This window comes from Somniosus microcephalus, chromosome 9, assembly GCF_052327205.1.
Source record: "Somniosus microcephalus isolate GS21.2 chromosome 9, FLI_Smic_1.0, whole genome shotgun sequence".
Lineage (NCBI taxonomy): Eukaryota > Metazoa > Chordata > Chondrichthyes > Squaliformes > Somniosidae > Somniosus > Somniosus microcephalus.
Window position 1 is genome coordinate 115,568,479 of NC_140995.1, and position 17,514 is coordinate 115,585,992.

Consider the following 17,514-nt stretch of genomic DNA (forward strand, 5'->3'; position numbering starts at 1 on the left):
TAGCTTGTGTTAGTAATGAGAATTAGCAACAATTATAACTTGAGCTGTTATAAGACCATAGCCATCTACTTTTTTGTTCCTTGTATGTTAATAGAATGTACTGAGAATTTAAACATTGGCAGCTGTTTCCTCTTCATCCACTCAGTACAGGAAATCCTGTGCTTAATAAATCTCATAGCAACTACACTGCTACCACTCAACAGAAGTTCTGAACTACCCACTTGAAGTGGTCCCTGCAGTTTTGTGCATAATAGCTACATAACTGACTTTTCCCCCCTGCTTTGTGATATTGTTTTGCTTTCTTGTCACCTTATAGCACTGTACACCATATCATCTCAATCTGCAGTGGGACTATCTCTTTCAGTATAATTATCTGTCCTGTACCTTTGATGCAAGCAGCAAGCTGTCAGAGCCATTGGATATGAATTATCTGGCATCGTAATGCATTTGTGACTTTGTCACTTTACCATTCTTTGCTAAGTTCTATGGGTGGAGAAATATTATCCACCCGTTGTTTCCGATGTACACTTGATAGTTGTATAATTTTAATAGAACCTGTAATTGTCATAATACTAATGGAATTGAACCTTTGGTATCCAATAAAGAATTATTTGTGCTTTTTAAAAGATCTCTGATGCTGAACTGGAAGAAGTAGTCAAAATTGGTCAGGCTAGTGAGATGGCCTGTCAGACAGTCGAAGAATCTGGAATGCCAAACTCTGCCTCCAATGCTCTCCTTTCTGAATATAGCATTGCCAACACTGGTTTGAGTTTGCGAACCGCACGTACCCCTACAGCCCAAGATCGTATTCTCCAGGTAACCAAGCCATATTAAGTTGAACTGGTGCAGATTTTGTATCGGAACCCATAGCACGTTGTCATTATATGGAGTCTTCATGCAAATACTTCACCCACAGTACAATGATCACTGTAATACTCTAGAATTTTTATAGATGGATAAATACTACCTGTAATTTTTTCTGTTCTTTTTGGGCGAGATCCTTGTCTTGGGTGAAGTGTGGAGTTCTTTCATTCCTTCATGAGCCATTAAGGCATTCACAAAACTGTCAAGTTATAGTGTGTTTTCTGACCTGAAGTTAGACGTTACAGCCTAAAGTTTCCATGGATAATTCATTTTTAAAATACAAACTAGTAATTGTAGAAGTGTAGTACCGGCCCTTTTAAGTTGTTTAGTTCTGGAGACTAAGAAACCTCCTTTTGCATTTAAAATATTTTTCCGCCAACTTTTATTCAGTCTTCTGAAGCTGTTGACTCCGTGTTAAGCTGTTTCATGGCCACCAGCACCCTTGGTACCTTGCCTAAATACCCATTTAGATGCCATGTGAGCCGTAACCACAGGCTTCTGGACTACATGGCATCACAGCTGAGTCAGCTGTCGGATTCTATCATAGAAGTTTAGTTTACAGCACAGAAGGAGGCCATTTGGCCCATTGTGTCTGTGCCAGCCGAAAAAGAGCTATCCAGCCTAATCCCACTTTCCAGCTGTTGGTCTGTAGCCTTGTAGGTTATGGCACTTCAGGTGCATATCCCAGTACTTCTAAATGCAATGAGGGTTTCTGCCTCTACCACCCTTTCAGGTAGAGAGTTCCAGACCCCCACCACCCTCCGGGTGAAAAAGGTTCTCCTCCACTCCTTCCTAATCGTTCTACCAATTACTTTAAATCTATGACCCCTGGTTATTGACATTTCTGCTAAGGGAAATCGGTCCTTCCTATCCACTCTATCTAGGCCCCTCATAATTTTATACACCTCCATTAAACCTCCCCTCAGCCTTCACTGTTCCAAAGTAAACAACCCAGCTTATCCAATCTTTCCTCATAGCTAAAATTCTCCAGTCCTGGCAACATCCTCGTAAATCTCCTTTGTACCCTCTCTAGTGTAAACACATCTTTCCTGTAATGTGACCAGAACTGTACACCGTACTATAGCTGTGGCCTAGCTAGTGTTTTATACAGTTCAAGCATAACGTCCCTGCTCTTATATTCTATACTTTGGCTAATAAAGGAAAGCATTCCATATTGCTTCTTAACCACCTTATCTACCTGTCCTGCTACCTTCAGGGACCTGTGGGCATGCACACCAACGTCCCTCTGTTCCTCTACACTAATCCTACCATTTATTTTGTATTCCCTTGCCTTGTTTGCCCTTCCCAAATCTCTCATTATCCAGATTGAATTCCATTTGCCACATTTCTGCCCACCTGACCAGTCCACCGATATCTTCTTGCAGTCTACAGCTTTCTTCCTCACTATCAACCATACGGCCAATTTTTGTATTGGCCCTGAATTTCCAGGCTTCCTGCGGGCGGGTGCTTCCGACCCTGGGCCGATGTTGGAAATGCGCAGAGGCCCAGGTATCCTAGGGGCGCATGTGGTTCGCAAGCGACCCTGGGATCATGTGGGCTAGGCGAACCAATCAAAGAAGGGAATCCCCCTTCATGCTTTTGACAGGTCCGTACGGACAGAACTGTTAAAAGTATGAATGGGGATCACATTTAAAAACACACAAACATTAAATAATTTGTTTTTAATTACATCATTAAAATTCCATTTAATTAAATATTTTTAATGTTAATTTTTTGAAAAAATTTAATGGTTGTTACCGGGCTAAAAATAAACATACCTTTTTGAAGAGTATTTTTAATTTATAAATGTTACCAAATTTCATTTTTCTATTTTTCAACACTCTTAAGCTGGTAAAAGCAGGTCTTACTCCTGCTTTTACCAGGCGTAAGAATTCTATGGCCTTGCAAAAAGAGCAACTCTCCACCCGCAGAGGCCCTTTTCCCGGGCAGGCGGATGATCTGTCTAGAGAATTCTTGACAGATCGTAAGTGCCAGTTTTCAGCGCATGCTCACTTGTGAGGCCCCTACCGGTGCGTACACAACCGTGGGGGTCGGAAAATCCGGTCCATTATCTGCAAACTTATTAATCATGCCCCCTACATTGAAGTCTAAATCTTCGTCTAATGTCCACACGTGAGCACTTCTAGCAGGAATCATTGGACAGAGCAAGACTAGGAACCATAGCCATATATTTCCTTTCTTTAACCCAGCAGCAATAAGGCCAGCGGTAGCATCACTAAAGCTGTACTGGTTGAAATGAGCTAACTCGGCACCTCTCGGGAATCGAACCGAGGTCTTTCCTGTTATTTTTGGACAGCTACTGTCTTAAGCTCAATGAGGCAAATAAAAAAAATATAAAATTTTACATTTTGATGAGTAGTGTGGTTTATTGGAGCTTTACAAGGTAGCAAAACACAGATTAGACCTCTGCTTTGCTCTTGTTCTCTGCTGTACCACTATAGGGAGGTACCAAGCTCTTTCAACAGATTTGAGGGCATTCAGCAGGGGTCTGTTCTGGTTCAGAGTAGGATTGGTGGAGTGCTACAAATGGGTTCCTTGGCCATAGGCGATGAGTGACCTCAGGAGAAAGGATGGAGAAGTTAAACAGAAAAATTAGAGAGCTGTTAAAGTGGCTTTTTCTATTTTGTTCTTTGTGTAGGAAGCTCAAAACTTGATGGCACTGACAAATGTTGATACGCCTCTAAAAGGTGGACTGAACACCCCTCTCCATGAAAGTGATTTCTCTGGAGTGACCCCACAGCGACAGGTGGTTCAGACACCGAACACTGTGCTTGCTACACCTTTCAGGTAAATGTTTATACGTAATTTCATGATGCAGCAATTTAATATTTTTTCAACCAGTTTTGGATTAAAAAGTAGAAATTTTTGAGGGGAGAAATAGATAAACAATTGATATCTGACTTACTTGCTTAATTTGACTTGTGTAATGTTCTATTTTTTAACTTGGTTTTTATTTTCATATTGCATAGTAACATTATTAACTTCTAGATTATGTACAGCACAGACTATAGAGCATCCTGAGTTGATTCTTGAAAAGAGAAAATACAACCCATCTCCTTGCACCATTATTTATGTTCAGGTCTTGAAAACTGAGTGCAGAATGATAAGCCAGGTCATAAGAAGCAAGTGTAGGTCTGGGTGGCATTGCTTCCAGTCAAGGCAAATGAGACAAACGTACCCTTTAGCTCCTTGCCAGGGTGAGGGGGCAGAGAAACACCAGAAAGAATAGAAAAACAAAGCAATTCAAATGGGAAGGTGGAGGGCAATGATTCCAGTAGAAGTAGCATCTGCATTTCATCCATCACCTTTTCAGCTTGTATTTGACTGTTTGGAAGAGAGGAGTCTTTGCAGAGTGAATGACATTTAATAAGAAACAATTATTTTATTTCACAACATTTAGGACTCCAACACATGGTAGCGATGGTTTGACTCCACGTAGTGGAATGACACCTAAACCCGGCGTTGCAGTGACCCCAGGAAGGACTCCTTTACGAGACAAATTGAATATCAATCCAGGAGAGGAAATGGTGGATTATAATGATCCTTCATACACCAAGCAACTGGTAGGACAAAGGGCCATTTCTGGAGTTCACCTTTTATACTTTTATATTAGTGCATCAATGTACACACAGTGGGTCATCTGAGCTTAAGCACTTGCCCCAATACTAACATTCCTTCACATGTGCTGCAAATGTATTTTTGCAGTATAAATAGCAATATTCCAAACAATTTTCCCTTCAATTTGTTTTTATTTGGATATGGCCTGTAGTTTTGAGTTTATTTTAATTTGAAGTCAATACCTTTACTTTCAAGGTTTTCAGTATAGATTGAATGTTCATGCTTTGTAATGTATTAACGCAGGAGAGATGTAGAATACTTGTCTAATTAATTCATTACTTCTAACTAGTGAAACTTTTATCACCTGCATTGCTAAATAGTTTGGTTATTTATTGCTTGCCTTTTTAGTCCTGAGGTAATTAACTTATCCAGAATGAAAGAGAAAGCCTGACTTGATTTATATTATGTAAAGTGCATTTAACCTATTGGCCCAAGTTGCACAGCCCTATAAAAAGGGCATATAAACTGTAAGAGAAATCTTTGCAGAAAAGATCATCTATTTAGTACTGAACTGTTTTCACCATTATTTAACCTGTTGATTTAGTAGGTATTTGGGTGCGGTTCCGTAGTTACTGTTCATCCCTTGATACCTCCTCCAAGTGGCCTTTCTTTCTTTATATGTAATCCTTAGATGGTGAGCATGGGGAAGGCACCACAGCCTGATCCACTCTCTGGCAGGAGTTATCAGTAATGATGGGTATGGTAGCATGGTGATTATGTTTTTTAAAATTTCATTCTCGGGATGTGGGTCGCTGGCCAGCCCTAGTTACCTTTGATAATGTGGTCATGAGCCGCCTTCTTGAACTGGACTAGTAATCCAGAGACCTGGACTAATAATGCAGAGAACGTTTAAATAAAAAGCTGGTATAAGTAAAAACGATCATGAAGCTGTTGGATTGTCTTAAAACCCCACTGGTTTACTATCCTCCCTTAGGGGAGGAAATCTGCTGTCCTTACCTGGTCTGGCCTATATGTGACTCCAGTCCTACACCAACATGGTTGACTGCCCTCTGACATGGCCTAGCAAGCCACTCAGTTGTATCAAAATCTGGGCAACTAGGGATGGGCAATAAATGCCTGCCTTGCCAGCAATGCCCACATCCTGAGAATGATTTTTTAAATTAAGAGTAGAAACCTTGACTGGTTTTCCTCTCCTTAACAACAACTACTTGCATTTACATAGCTCTTTTTAATGTAGATGCATGTCCTAAGGTGCTTCACAGATGGTAGTATAGTGAGAGGCACAGAAAGGGAGCAGCACTCTACTTCTGTTATGGGATTGGGAACATGCCAGCGATTATAGAAAAGTCACAACTTGCCTCAGTTTCTCTATTTTGTGTGGCTGTACAGAGCTAAGTAGTAAACTAATGATCGCTAAAGGGGAGCTTAAAATGCTTTTCTTAGTATCTGATGGGATGGTTTTCCACAGTAAAAACAGTGAACCAATCACAAGAAATGAACGTGAGAATTTAAACAGACACTATCTAGACAATTCTCAGCTTGATACACATCTGAAAATGATCATACAGTAGGGATTGGAACTTTTCAGAAGTTCTTGAAAGAGTTGTGCTCCCTCCTGGAGTACTGCTCCAGGGTGGTTACTTTTAGATCACTGTCTCAGTCATCTTTGTAGATGAGATGTGCCTTTCTCTGTGGTTGAGTTCATCTCTGTGCATTATTCTGTTTTGCTAGTTTCTGTCACTTGGCTACTCTGGCTATCTGGGGTGGGGAGGGTGTTGCCATTTTGTGTGAGCTTTTTTGATACCTTTCTGCAGGTTGGCCCTTTCTTGGGGAACGGATTTTATTAAAATGAGTGTTTTGGTTGGTTACAGTCATAATGGTTCTGAAATTATTAACAGGCCCTGTACGACAGAATAAATCTACACATGCTAATATTCAGCTGATTTTGACAATTAGTTATCTGGCAGCCTAATCTTGAGATTTATGCTATCACCTGAGATGTCCCTCATTATGGTTTTTAATATTCACTAGTGCTGGTCAAAAATTCTGGAAACATCAAAAGTTGCAACAGAGAAAAGTTTTACACAGGTTCAGTTTGAGAACCACAAAGTATAAATCCTGTGCATTCTCAAACGTGGTTTAAATTTTTAATGGTGGGAAGAGAACTCTGCCTATGTCTGTATCCAGGTATACAAACAATTCTCGTCTGAGCAAGATTGTTATAATTCCAGCCAGGCAGGAGCCACAAATATAAACTCAGTTCTGGTTGCAGGAACTCTTAACTGCAGCTATTGGTCTGAGTTAGTGTAAATTCATCCAAACTATTTCATTTTTTCCCTTGCCAACTTTCTCTCCTCCTCTCCTGAAGCTGTTGATTCCTTGCTGGGGTATAAATTCAATGTTGCCTGGCACTCTGATAATTGCCCACGTATGAACCTTGAAAATGAGTGTTGGCAGTATCACACCAAAGCTCTATCCTGGCCTTACCCAGTATCTACAAACAAACACTTGCAGCACATGTTGCTGTAGAGAAATCAGGAGTGAAGACCTTGACTAGCTTTCTTCCTCCCTCTCTTAATCCCAATCCAAGGATGCTGATGCCAGTTGAGTCCTATACCGTAACAACAGCTGAGATCCGCTAACTCAGCACAGATCGGGAGCTGAACTTGGGACCTTCTGGTGTGTATGGCTCATGCTAATCACTCGCTAAATCTACCAAGCCATCAGGACCCCGGTTGTGGTTTTTCTTCAAATGCTAAAAAAAATCACAAGCTCAGAGTGAGATCTGTCTGCTTTTGGTAGATAGATTTAAAAGGTGCAGTTATTTTCCTCCAATTTCTCTCTGGAACAACAGCTCTGGTGATCTTGCAGAAAACCAAGTAACCATATACCTGCCAACCATGAAAGCTGACAAAAACTAATCAACCCTATTCTGCTATAGTCTTTCCACCAAAATCAAAAAAACTATATCATAAAAAAGAATGTTTGAAAAATGAATAACATGAGCTACGTAAGGAGTTGGCAGCAGCACCGGAGAAGGCATAAATACAGCAGGAGGCCGAGGACTGCGAGGAGTCGGCAGCAGCAGTAATGGCATAAATACAGCGGGAGGCCGAGGGCAGCGCGGATCTGCGAGGAGTCAGCAGCAGTAGAGGAGGCATAAATACAGCGGGAGGCTGAGGACAGCGCGGACCTGTGAGGAGTCGGCAGCAGCAGTACAGGAGGCAGATACAAATCCGACAAATTCCAAAAGAACAGCAAAATCAAGGCATGACGTCACAGGACTGCAGGTAGGTGATTGGTGGGTGAGTGTTAGCATTTTATTCTCTCTAACAACTAGATAAACTAATTAATATAACTATAAATAATCGTGTGAATAAAGACTTTAACTAAGAGCGAGAGAAGCAGCCGGAGATAAAGGTAGGCCCGACTTTTAAGACTTAGTCTTAAGTTTATTTCTGTAAGTTAGTTAATAATGGAATAAATAGAGGCATGGCAGGGCACCTCAGTCCCACGGAATGCACATCCTGTGCCATGTGGGAAATCCAGGACACTTCCCATGTCCTGGGCAACCACATGTGCAGGAAGTGTTGTTGGCTGGAGGAGCTCGAGCTCTGGGTTTCGGAGCTTGAGCAGCAGCTGGCGTCACTGCGGTGCACCCATGAGGCTGAGAGCTACATGGATAGCACGTTTCAGGAGGTGGTCACCCCGCAGCTTAAGAGTGTGTAGGCAGAAAGGGAATGGGTGATTGTCAGACAGAAAAGGAGGACCAGGCAGGTAGTGCAGGAGTCCCCTGAATGCATCTCGCTCTCCAACCATACTGGCGAGGGCGATGGTTCCTCTGGGGAGTACAGCCAGAGCCAAGTCTGCGGCACCACGGGTAGCTCAGCTATATGGGTGGGGGGGGGGGGGGGTGGAGGAGGAAGATCAGGAAGGCAGTAGTGGTAGGGGATTCGATAGTTAGGGGGAACAGACAGGTATTTTTGTGGCCGCAGGCATGATTCCAGGATGGTATGTTGCCTCCCTGGTGCCAGGGTCAAAGATGTCACTGAGCGGCTGCAGAACATTGAGGGGGGAGGGGGAGCAGCCAGAGGTCGTTGTCCATAACGGTACCAACGACGTAGGTAGAAAAAGGGATGAGGTCCTGTAGGCAGATTTTAGAGAGCTAGGAAAGAGATTAAAAAGCAGGACCTCAAAGGTGGTAATATCCGGATTACTCCCTGTGCCACGAGCTAGTGAGTATAGAAATAGGAGGGTAGAGCAGATGAATGCAAGGCTGGAGAGATGGTGCGGGGAGGGGAAGGGCTTCAGATTCCTGGGACATTGGGACCTGTTCTGGGGAGGTGGGACCTGTACAGGCCGGATGGGTTGCATCTCAACAGAGCTGGAACCAATGTCTTCGTGGGGGGGTTTGCTAGTGCTGTTGGGGAGGGTTTAAACTAATTTGGCAGGGGGATGGGCACCAGGATGTAGCATTAGAAAGGAGAAACAAAGTGCACAAAGGATGGAGAGAGACAGATAGCACTAGAGTAAGAAATAGTAAGGTATTAGCTGGGGTCAGGTTAAGAGAGAATACAAGAAGGTCTAAAGACAGGTTTACAGTGCATGTGTGTAAATGCACGAAGCATGGTAAATAACGTTTGTGAGCTGCAGGCGCAAATAACCACATGGTAATATGATGTTGTGGTGATAACGGAGACCTGGCTCAAAAAAGGGCAAGATTGTGTACTAAATATTCCTGGATATAGCTGCTCAGGAAAGATAGGTAAAGAAAGAAAGGAGGAGGGGTGGCAATATTGGTTAAGGAGAATGTTAGTACTGGAGAGAGAGGATGTCCTGGAGGGGTCAAGGACAGAATCTATTTGGCTAGAGTTGAGAAATAATAGAGGTGCCATTACACTACTAGGTGTATTCTATAGGCCACCAACTAGTGGGAAAGATATAGAGGAGCAAATTTGCAGGGAAATTACAGAGCAAGAACTATAGAGTAATAATAATGGGGGACTTCAATTATCCTAATATAGACTGGGATAGTAATTGTGTAAAGGGCAGAGAGGGGGGAAGAATTTCTGGAGTGTGTTCAGGAGTACTTTCTTGATCAGTATGTTTCCAGCCCAACGAGGAAGGAGGCATTGCTGGATCTGGTTGTGGGGCATGAGGTGGGTCAAGTGGAGCCAGTGTCAGTAGGGGAACATTTAGGGAACAGTGATCACAGTATCATAAGGTTTAGATTAGCTATGGAAAAGGACAGGGAGCAATCTAGAGTAAAAATACTTAATTGGAGGAAGGCCAATTTCAGTGGGTTGAGAATGGATCTGGCCCGGGTAAATTGGAATCAAAGATTGGCAGGCAAAATTGTAATCGAACAATGGGCTGCCTTTAAAGAGGGGATGGTTTGGGTACAGTCGAAGTACATTCCTACGAGGGGGAAATGAAGGGCAACTGAAGCCAGAGCTCCCTGGATGATAAAAGAGATCGAGAGTAAGATGAAGCAGATAAAGGGGGCGTATGACAGATGTCAGGTTGAGAATACAATTGAGAATCGGGCTGAATATAGAAAGTTCAGAGAGGAAGTGAAAAAGAAAATAAGAGGAGCAAAGAGAGAGTATCAGAATAGATTGGCAGCTAACATAAAAGGGAATACAAAAATCTTCTATAGGCATATAAATAATAAACTGGTAGTAAGAGGAGGGGTGGAGCCGATTAGGGACCAAAAAGGAGACCTACGCAAGGAGGCAGAGGGCATGACTGAGGTACTAAATGAGTACTTTGACAGCATCTACTTCCTTGGTGAAAACAGATGCAAAGTCATGGTGAAAGAGGAGGTAGTTGAATTACTGGATGGAATAAAAATTGATAGAGGAGCTACTATAAAGGCTGTCTGAACTTAAAGTTGATAAGTCACCAGGACCAGATGGGATCATCCGAGGATGCTGAGGGAAGTTAAGGAGGAAATCACGGAGGTACTTGTCATAATCTTCCAATCCTCCTTAGATACGGGGGAGGTGCCAGAGGACTGGAGAATTGCAAATGTTACACCCTTGTTCAAAAAAGGGTGTAAGGATAAACCCAGCAATTACAGGCCAGTCAGTTTAACCTCGGTAGTGGGGAAGCTTTTGGAAGCGATAATCAGGGACAAAATTAATAGTCACTTGGAAAAGTGTGGATTAATTAAGGCAAGCTAGCATGGATTTTTTAAAGGCAAATCGTGTTTAACTAACTTGAGTTTTTTGATGAGGTAACTGAGTGGGCTGAAGAGGGCAATGCGGTTGACGTGGTGTATATGGACTTCCAAAAGACGTTTGATAAAGTGCCACATAATAGGCTCGCCAGCAAAGTTGAAGCTCATGGACAGTGGCAGCATGGTTACGAAATTGGCTAAATGACAGGAAACAGAGATTGTGGTGAACGGTTGTTTTGTGGACTGGAGGAAGGTACACAGTGGTGTTCCCCAGGGGTCAGTACTATGACCACTGCTTTTTTTTATATATATATATATATATATTTTGGACTTGGGAGTACAGGGCACAATTTCAAAATTTGCAGATGACACAAAACTTGGAAGTATAGTGAACAGTGAGGAGGATAGTGATGCACTTCAAGAAGACGTGAAAATGGGCGGACACGTGGCAGATGAAATTTAACGCAGAAAAGTGTGAAGTGATTTTGGTAGGAAGAATGAGGAGAGGCAATATAAACTAAAGGCTACAATCCTAAAGGGAATGCATGAACAGAGAGACCTGGGGGTATATGTGCACAAATCGTTGAAGATGGCATGGCAGGTTGAGAAAGCGGTTAAAAATGCATACGGGATACTGGGCTTCATAAATAGAGACATAGGGCTGGATTTTGATACTGGAGGCGTGTAGGAAGCGGGACTACAACTTTTGGGGTTGTAGTCCCGCCTCCATCGAGTTGTGGCCAACCCACTCGATTTTCACTTGATTGACCTTGTTGAGCCCGCCCAGCGGGCTCAGCAGGCCAATTAAGGGCCACCCGGCAACAGGTGACGTCACAGATTGACATTTCATCTTTCAAGAGCTTTTGACACATGAAATTATCAGCGTTTGACAGCTCTTTGAAGCTGTCAAACACTGACGATCTGTACTCTGTTAATTCCTTCCTCTCGGGCTGATTTAGAGATCTCTCCAGAACAGAAAGCTGAATGCTGCAACTTTTGACAGCTCGCGGCCATTCTGCTTTCTGTGCCGGTGAGATGAGGACTCCCGAGACCTGAAGGAAGGAAGGCTATAAAGGTAATTAAACTTCTTTAAACACTTTACACACACCAAACACACTGATCTCTGCACTCATGCACACATTACTCACCTGAACACCGGACATCTCGAACCCTCCAGGTCCTTCAGCCCCACGGTCCGCCTCGCTAACTTGGCGTAGTTTGGCGCCGTCGGGAATCCCACACTTCAGGAATAAAAATAGGGATTAGGCTAAAAATTGCCTGTTAACTACCTGTTAACAGGCAGTAAATTGGCACTAATCCCCTTCCCGTCTTGGGGAGGCGGCTCCCAGCACAGGTCGGGTATCCGCCTCCTTTGAAACTGGCATGGGGGAGGGATGGGTTCGTGCCCCTCCGATTTTTGCGATTTTTAACCCCCCATGCGCCTCCAATCCCGCCTCCACGGCCCAATGAAAATCCTGCCCATAGAGTACAAAAGCAAGGAAGTTATGATGAACCTTTATAAAACACTGATTTGGCCTCAACTGGAGTATTGTGTCCAATTCTGGGCTTTAGGAAGGATGTGAAAGCCTTTGAGAGGGTGCAGAAAAGATTCACGAGAATGGTTCCAGGGATGAGGGACTTCAGTTACGTGGATAGACTAGAGAAGCTAGGGTTGTTCTCCTTAGAGCAGAGAAGGTTGAGAGGAGATTTGCTAGAGGTATGTTGGCCTTCGTAGCGAGAGGGTTCGAGTACAGGAACAAGGATGTCTTGCTGCAGTTGTACAGGGCCTTGGTGAGACCACACCTTGAGTATTGTGTGCAGTTTTGGTCGCCTTATCTGAGGAAGGATGTTCTTGCCATGGAGGGAGTGCAGCGAAGATTCACCAGACTGAAACCTGGGATGGCAGGAATGACGTATGAGGAGAGATTGGGTCGATTGGGCTTATACTCACTGGAGTTTAGAAGAATGAGAGGGGATCTCATTGAAACTTATAAAATTCTAACAGGGCTAGACAGACTAGATGTAGGAAGGATGTTCCTGATGGCCGGGGAGTCCAGAACCAGGGGTCACAGTCTAAGGATAAGGGGTAAGCCATTTAGGACAGAGATGAGGAGGAATTTCTTCACCCAGAGAGTGGTGAACCTGTATAATTCTCTACCACAGAAGGCAGTGGAGGCCAATTCATTAAATATATTCAAGAAGGAGTTAGATATATTTCTTAAGGCTAAAGGGATCAAGGGATATGGGGAGAAAGCAGAGACAGGGTACTGAATTTGGATGATCAGCCATGATCTCATTGAATGGCAGAGCAGGCTCGAGGGGCCGAATGGCCTACTCCTGCTCTTATCTTCTATGTTTCTAAGTATTCAAAATCCTGAGTGGTCTCGACCGTAGATAGAGAGAAACTGTTCCCATTGGCAGAAGGGTCGAGAACCAGAGGACACAGATTCAAGGTGATTGGCAAAAGAACCAAAGGCGACATGAGGGAAAACTTTTTTACGCAGCAAGTGGTTAGGATCTGGAATGCACTATCTGTTGGCTTTCAAAAGGGAATTGTATAAGTACCTGAGGGGAAAACATTTGCTGGGCTACTGGGAAAAGGCAGGGAAGTGGGACTAGCTGAAGTGCTCTCGCAGAGAGCCGGCATGGGCTCGACCGTCCGAGTGGCCTCCTTCTGTGCTGTAACCATTCTACGATTCTAAATAAAGACTTGGTTCTGAATACCTTCAAACTTTCAAGTTTTTTTTCTACAAAACTTCATGATATTAAAGGTACGGTATTGAAATCCAACATCAAGATTTTATCAATCCTACAATTTTTTTTATTTGTTCCTGGATGTGGGCATTGCTGGCAAGGCCAGATTTTATTGTCCATCCCTAATTTCCCTTGAGAAGGTGGTGGTGAGCCACCTTCTTGAACTGCTGCAGTCCTTGTGGTGAAGGTACTCCCACAGTGCTGGTAGGGAGGGAGTTCCAGGATTTTGACCCAGCGACGATAAAGGAACAGCGATATATTTTCAAGTTAGAATGGTGTATAACTTGGAGGTGATGGTGTTCCCATGCGCCCGTTGCCCTAGTCCTTCTAGGTGGTAAAGGTTGTGGGTTTGGGAGGTGCTGCCGAAGAAGCCTTAGTGAGTTGCTGCAGTGCATCTTGTAGATGGTACACACTTCAGCCACGGTGCGCTGGTGGTGGAGGAAGTGAATGTTTAAGGTGGTGGATGGGGTGCCAATCAAGCGGGCTGCTTTGTCCTGGATTGTGTCGAGCTTCTTGAGTGATGGAGCTGCACTCTAATTGTGTTTTCACTCTGGACTTTGCTAATGTTGCCCCAACTCTCATACTTAATTTTGCATGTAGGAAAGAGAGCATCGTGAGCAACTGAGAATGGGTCTGCTGAATCTTCCTACTCCAAAGAATGACTTTGAAATTGTGCTCCCAGAGAATGCAGAGCGAGAGCTTGAGGAACAAGAGACAGAAGATAACTTCATAGAAGATGCTGCAGATGTGGAATCTCGTAGACAAGTAAGCTTCTTCAGGAGCTCTACCAAAGTAGTCTTTTCAAATTTCTTGTGTACTTGTAATGAATTGTACTTTGAATTTAGTGAATCACATTTTAATAGTAGGGATTTCATTGAATCACATGGCCAGTATTTGAATTCTAGAAACTGATCTGTTCTTTTACTAATGACCTGCTGATAGCCCAGTGAATAGTACAGTATGTTTAGCATGTATTTGTATTTTAAAGCCAAATTTATGTTTTGTAATTTTCAGAAGTTTCATTATTTTCTTTTCAGGCAATGAAAGATGCTGAACGTGAGAGGGAATTAAAAAAGAGACATCAGTCAGTACAGCGAAATTTTCCAAGACCTACAGAGGTGAGTATAAAACTTGTGATTTAATATTAAATATAGGCAGAAAATAAACATGGAATTGAAAACTAGTAAATCATATCCTACAGAAAGTAGAAAGGACTGCTACCCTATCAATGGAAGAATTGCATTATGAAAAATGACAAAAGTAGCATAGAGAAATACCTATGAATAACATTTTTAGAATTTGTAAGATTAGGCATCATACTATGGGAATGCTCTTTCAAGATATAAAGTTGTGTATAAACCGCATTTTCTTTTAATTTTAGGTAAATGAAACCATATTACGGCCTCTGAACGTTGAACCACCTCTGACTGAGATGCAGAAAGCTGAAGAGATAGTGAAGAAAGAAATGATTATTATGCTTCACTATGATACACTTCATCATCCATATGTAGACCAGTTTAGTAAAAGGGGGAAAGGAACAGGATCAGGCTCTGGCAATGTGGAGCATATTGCTTTCCTGGAGCACAATGGATATGAAAAAATCAGCAAAGAAGATATGAAAAAGGTTTGTTGACTGTTGTAATGTTTCAAATAGAATTTGTAACCAATGATAGATCTTGGATGATGGAGCATTCCATTGAGTGAATAAAATTTGAAGAGGCATGGAACAAAAGAAAATTTAATTTTCTAAGGTTTTCATCTAGGAAGAGGAATAATTCCAGGACTTGGGGCTCTTAATTATGAGCTTGCATTTTTTTCATTGGAAAAAAATGAGTGGATACATGATCCAGGACTTTAAAATGCTGGGAGGTAGAGATATAAGCAGGCTGTTTGTCATACTGTGGCCAGAATAACAGAAACATGCTTAAAATTAATCCTCCTCAGGTGGTGCTTGAGGTTAGAAGAGACTTTTTCTACTGAGTTGTGGATGTGCCGGAAAAGGCAGCTGAGGTTCAGTCAATAAACTTCTTTGGAAATAAAATGGATGAATATCTGGTTGGTGATGAGATTGGAGGTAATTGGGATAAAACACTGTTTGGGTCACAATGATTTCTGTGCTGCTACTGTAGGGAAGGGCAGCAGAGGAGATTTGGTGGGCGTTGGTGGAGTGCATCAGGTCAGGGTTGAACAGAAGAGATGAGAGAAAGGATGAATAATCTAGATCATTGCTTGATCACCTTTAAGGATTAGGAAATAATTATACAGAACATTCCCTCAGGCGATTAAATGGGTAGGGTAGAATCCAGGGTTGGGTAAATTGCACATGGTATATGGATGGATTAGGTTTGATGAACCAATTTTTTTTTCTTCAGTTTTATATTGCCTATTTTATAAGTTGAGTCAACAGTCACTGTTTCCTTTGTGACTCTCTTGGCTGTCAGAATACAAGCAACTTGTAATAATAATAGAATGAAAGGTTTAAATCTCATAACTAGCACAAAAAATATGTGCTCATAAGCTGATCATTTCCATATCTGAGTTCAAAATCTGTAAGTATTAAAAATTTGGCTCTAACTAAGTTTGATTTTTGATGTTTTTTGGGGGGTGGCTGCACTGCAGTGCTTTTATAGTTTATTTCACACTACATTGATGCATTTGGCATAGTCAGAGAACAAATGCATAATTTCCACATCCAAGTCATTGCTTCAGAAGGTAATACAGGTACTAAATTATAACAGCAGAGATACTGAAGATTCTGTGGCAAAAAGAAAAGTTAATGGAACTGAATGTTATGCACCCCAAGCACCATGATGAAATATGAACCTTCTGAATGAAAGGTAGTCTTTTATTCCTTGGACTGTTTGCTGAAATATTTCTTGCAAATTTTACATTTTCTTATGCATTTCCTTCCCTATACTTGCTCTCTAATCCTGACATTGGATAGAAGCTCAAAAAATGTCTTGTATCTAAAAACCTCTCCCTTTATTAATATATACATCACTATAGAATTTTGAAATTAGTACAAAGATGCATGTTTTGCATTTTTAAATTGTATAAAATGAACAAAACAATTTGAAAGGCAGTACACAAAATTCCAAAATATGTTCCAAGACTGCAAATGACAAGTGCTGGTATTACATTTTCCACGTTAAATGCAGTAATATCAGCAGTAAATGTTTGCACTGCTGAATTATAGCACAGCAGTAGAATTTTATCTTGATTTCAATTGTATTGTACTCTTGATTGAAAAATGCTAGACTGAACAATGTAATTAATTTTTAGATCTGGAATAAGGCTAATCTCTTTTATATTTAAAAATCCTGGGAACACAAAAGTAATATCCAAGCTATTAATGAAAAGCTATGATGAAAAGCTTTTCAGTTACTTATCAATTCAGCTGCCTGAATTAATTACATTTTAATGTAATTTGCTGATTTGTCTTGATGTTCATGGAAATGTAGCTGGGATCGACAGCTTTTTGAATGGGCAGTGCAGTTTGTCCATTTTCAGATAGTAAGGAGAGCATAAGGTGTTTTTTCGTATACACAAAATTGTAATAAAATGGCTGGCTAGTTATTACTAATTTCTTAAAAATTAACCAGTGTGATTGTTGCAATTGTAGCATAATTTATGTTACTCGTATGGCCTCCGCTAAGGTATTGTGTCCAATTCTAGACACCACACTTTAGGAAGGATGTCAAACCCTTGGAGAGGTTGCAGAGGAGATTTACTAGAATGCTACCAGAAATTAGTTTTGTGGAGAGACTAGAGAAGCTGGGGTTGTTCTCAGAGAGTTTTAAGGGGAGATAGGATAGAGATGTTCAAAAGCATGAAGGATTTTGATAGAGTAAATAAGGAGAAATTATTTCCAGTGGCAGAAGGATCGGTAACCAGAGGACACCGATTTAAGGTAATTGGCAAAAGAACCGGAGGCAAGATGAGATTTTTTTTTTTACGTAGCGAGTTATGATTTGGAATGTACTCCCTGAAAGGGTGGTGGAAGCAGATTCAATAATAACTTTCAAAAGGGAAATGGATAAATACTTGGATGGGGTTTTGGTAGAGTAAATAGAGAGAAACTGTTTCCAGAGGCAGGAGGGTTGGTAACCAGAGGA

The 17,514-nt window shown here is 41.8% G+C and overlaps 1 protein-coding gene across 1 annotated transcript in view; it reads left to right on the plus strand.

The window, feature by feature from the left end:
* Positions 1-17,514, plus strand: part of cdc5l (CDC5 cell division cycle 5-like (S. pombe)) — an 80,025-nt gene that overhangs the window by 43,349 nt on the left and 19,162 nt on the right. The window contains exons 8-13 of the mRNA XM_085997042.1: positions 628-816; positions 3,524-3,672; positions 4,286-4,448; positions 14,000-14,164; positions 14,437-14,517; positions 14,781-15,023. Coding sequence (XP_085853168.1) covers positions 628-816; positions 3,524-3,672; positions 4,286-4,448; positions 14,000-14,164; positions 14,437-14,517; positions 14,781-15,023 — 990 coding nt within the window. The remainder of the gene's footprint in view (positions 1-627; positions 817-3,523; positions 3,673-4,285; positions 4,449-13,999; positions 14,165-14,436; positions 14,518-14,780; positions 15,024-17,514) is intronic.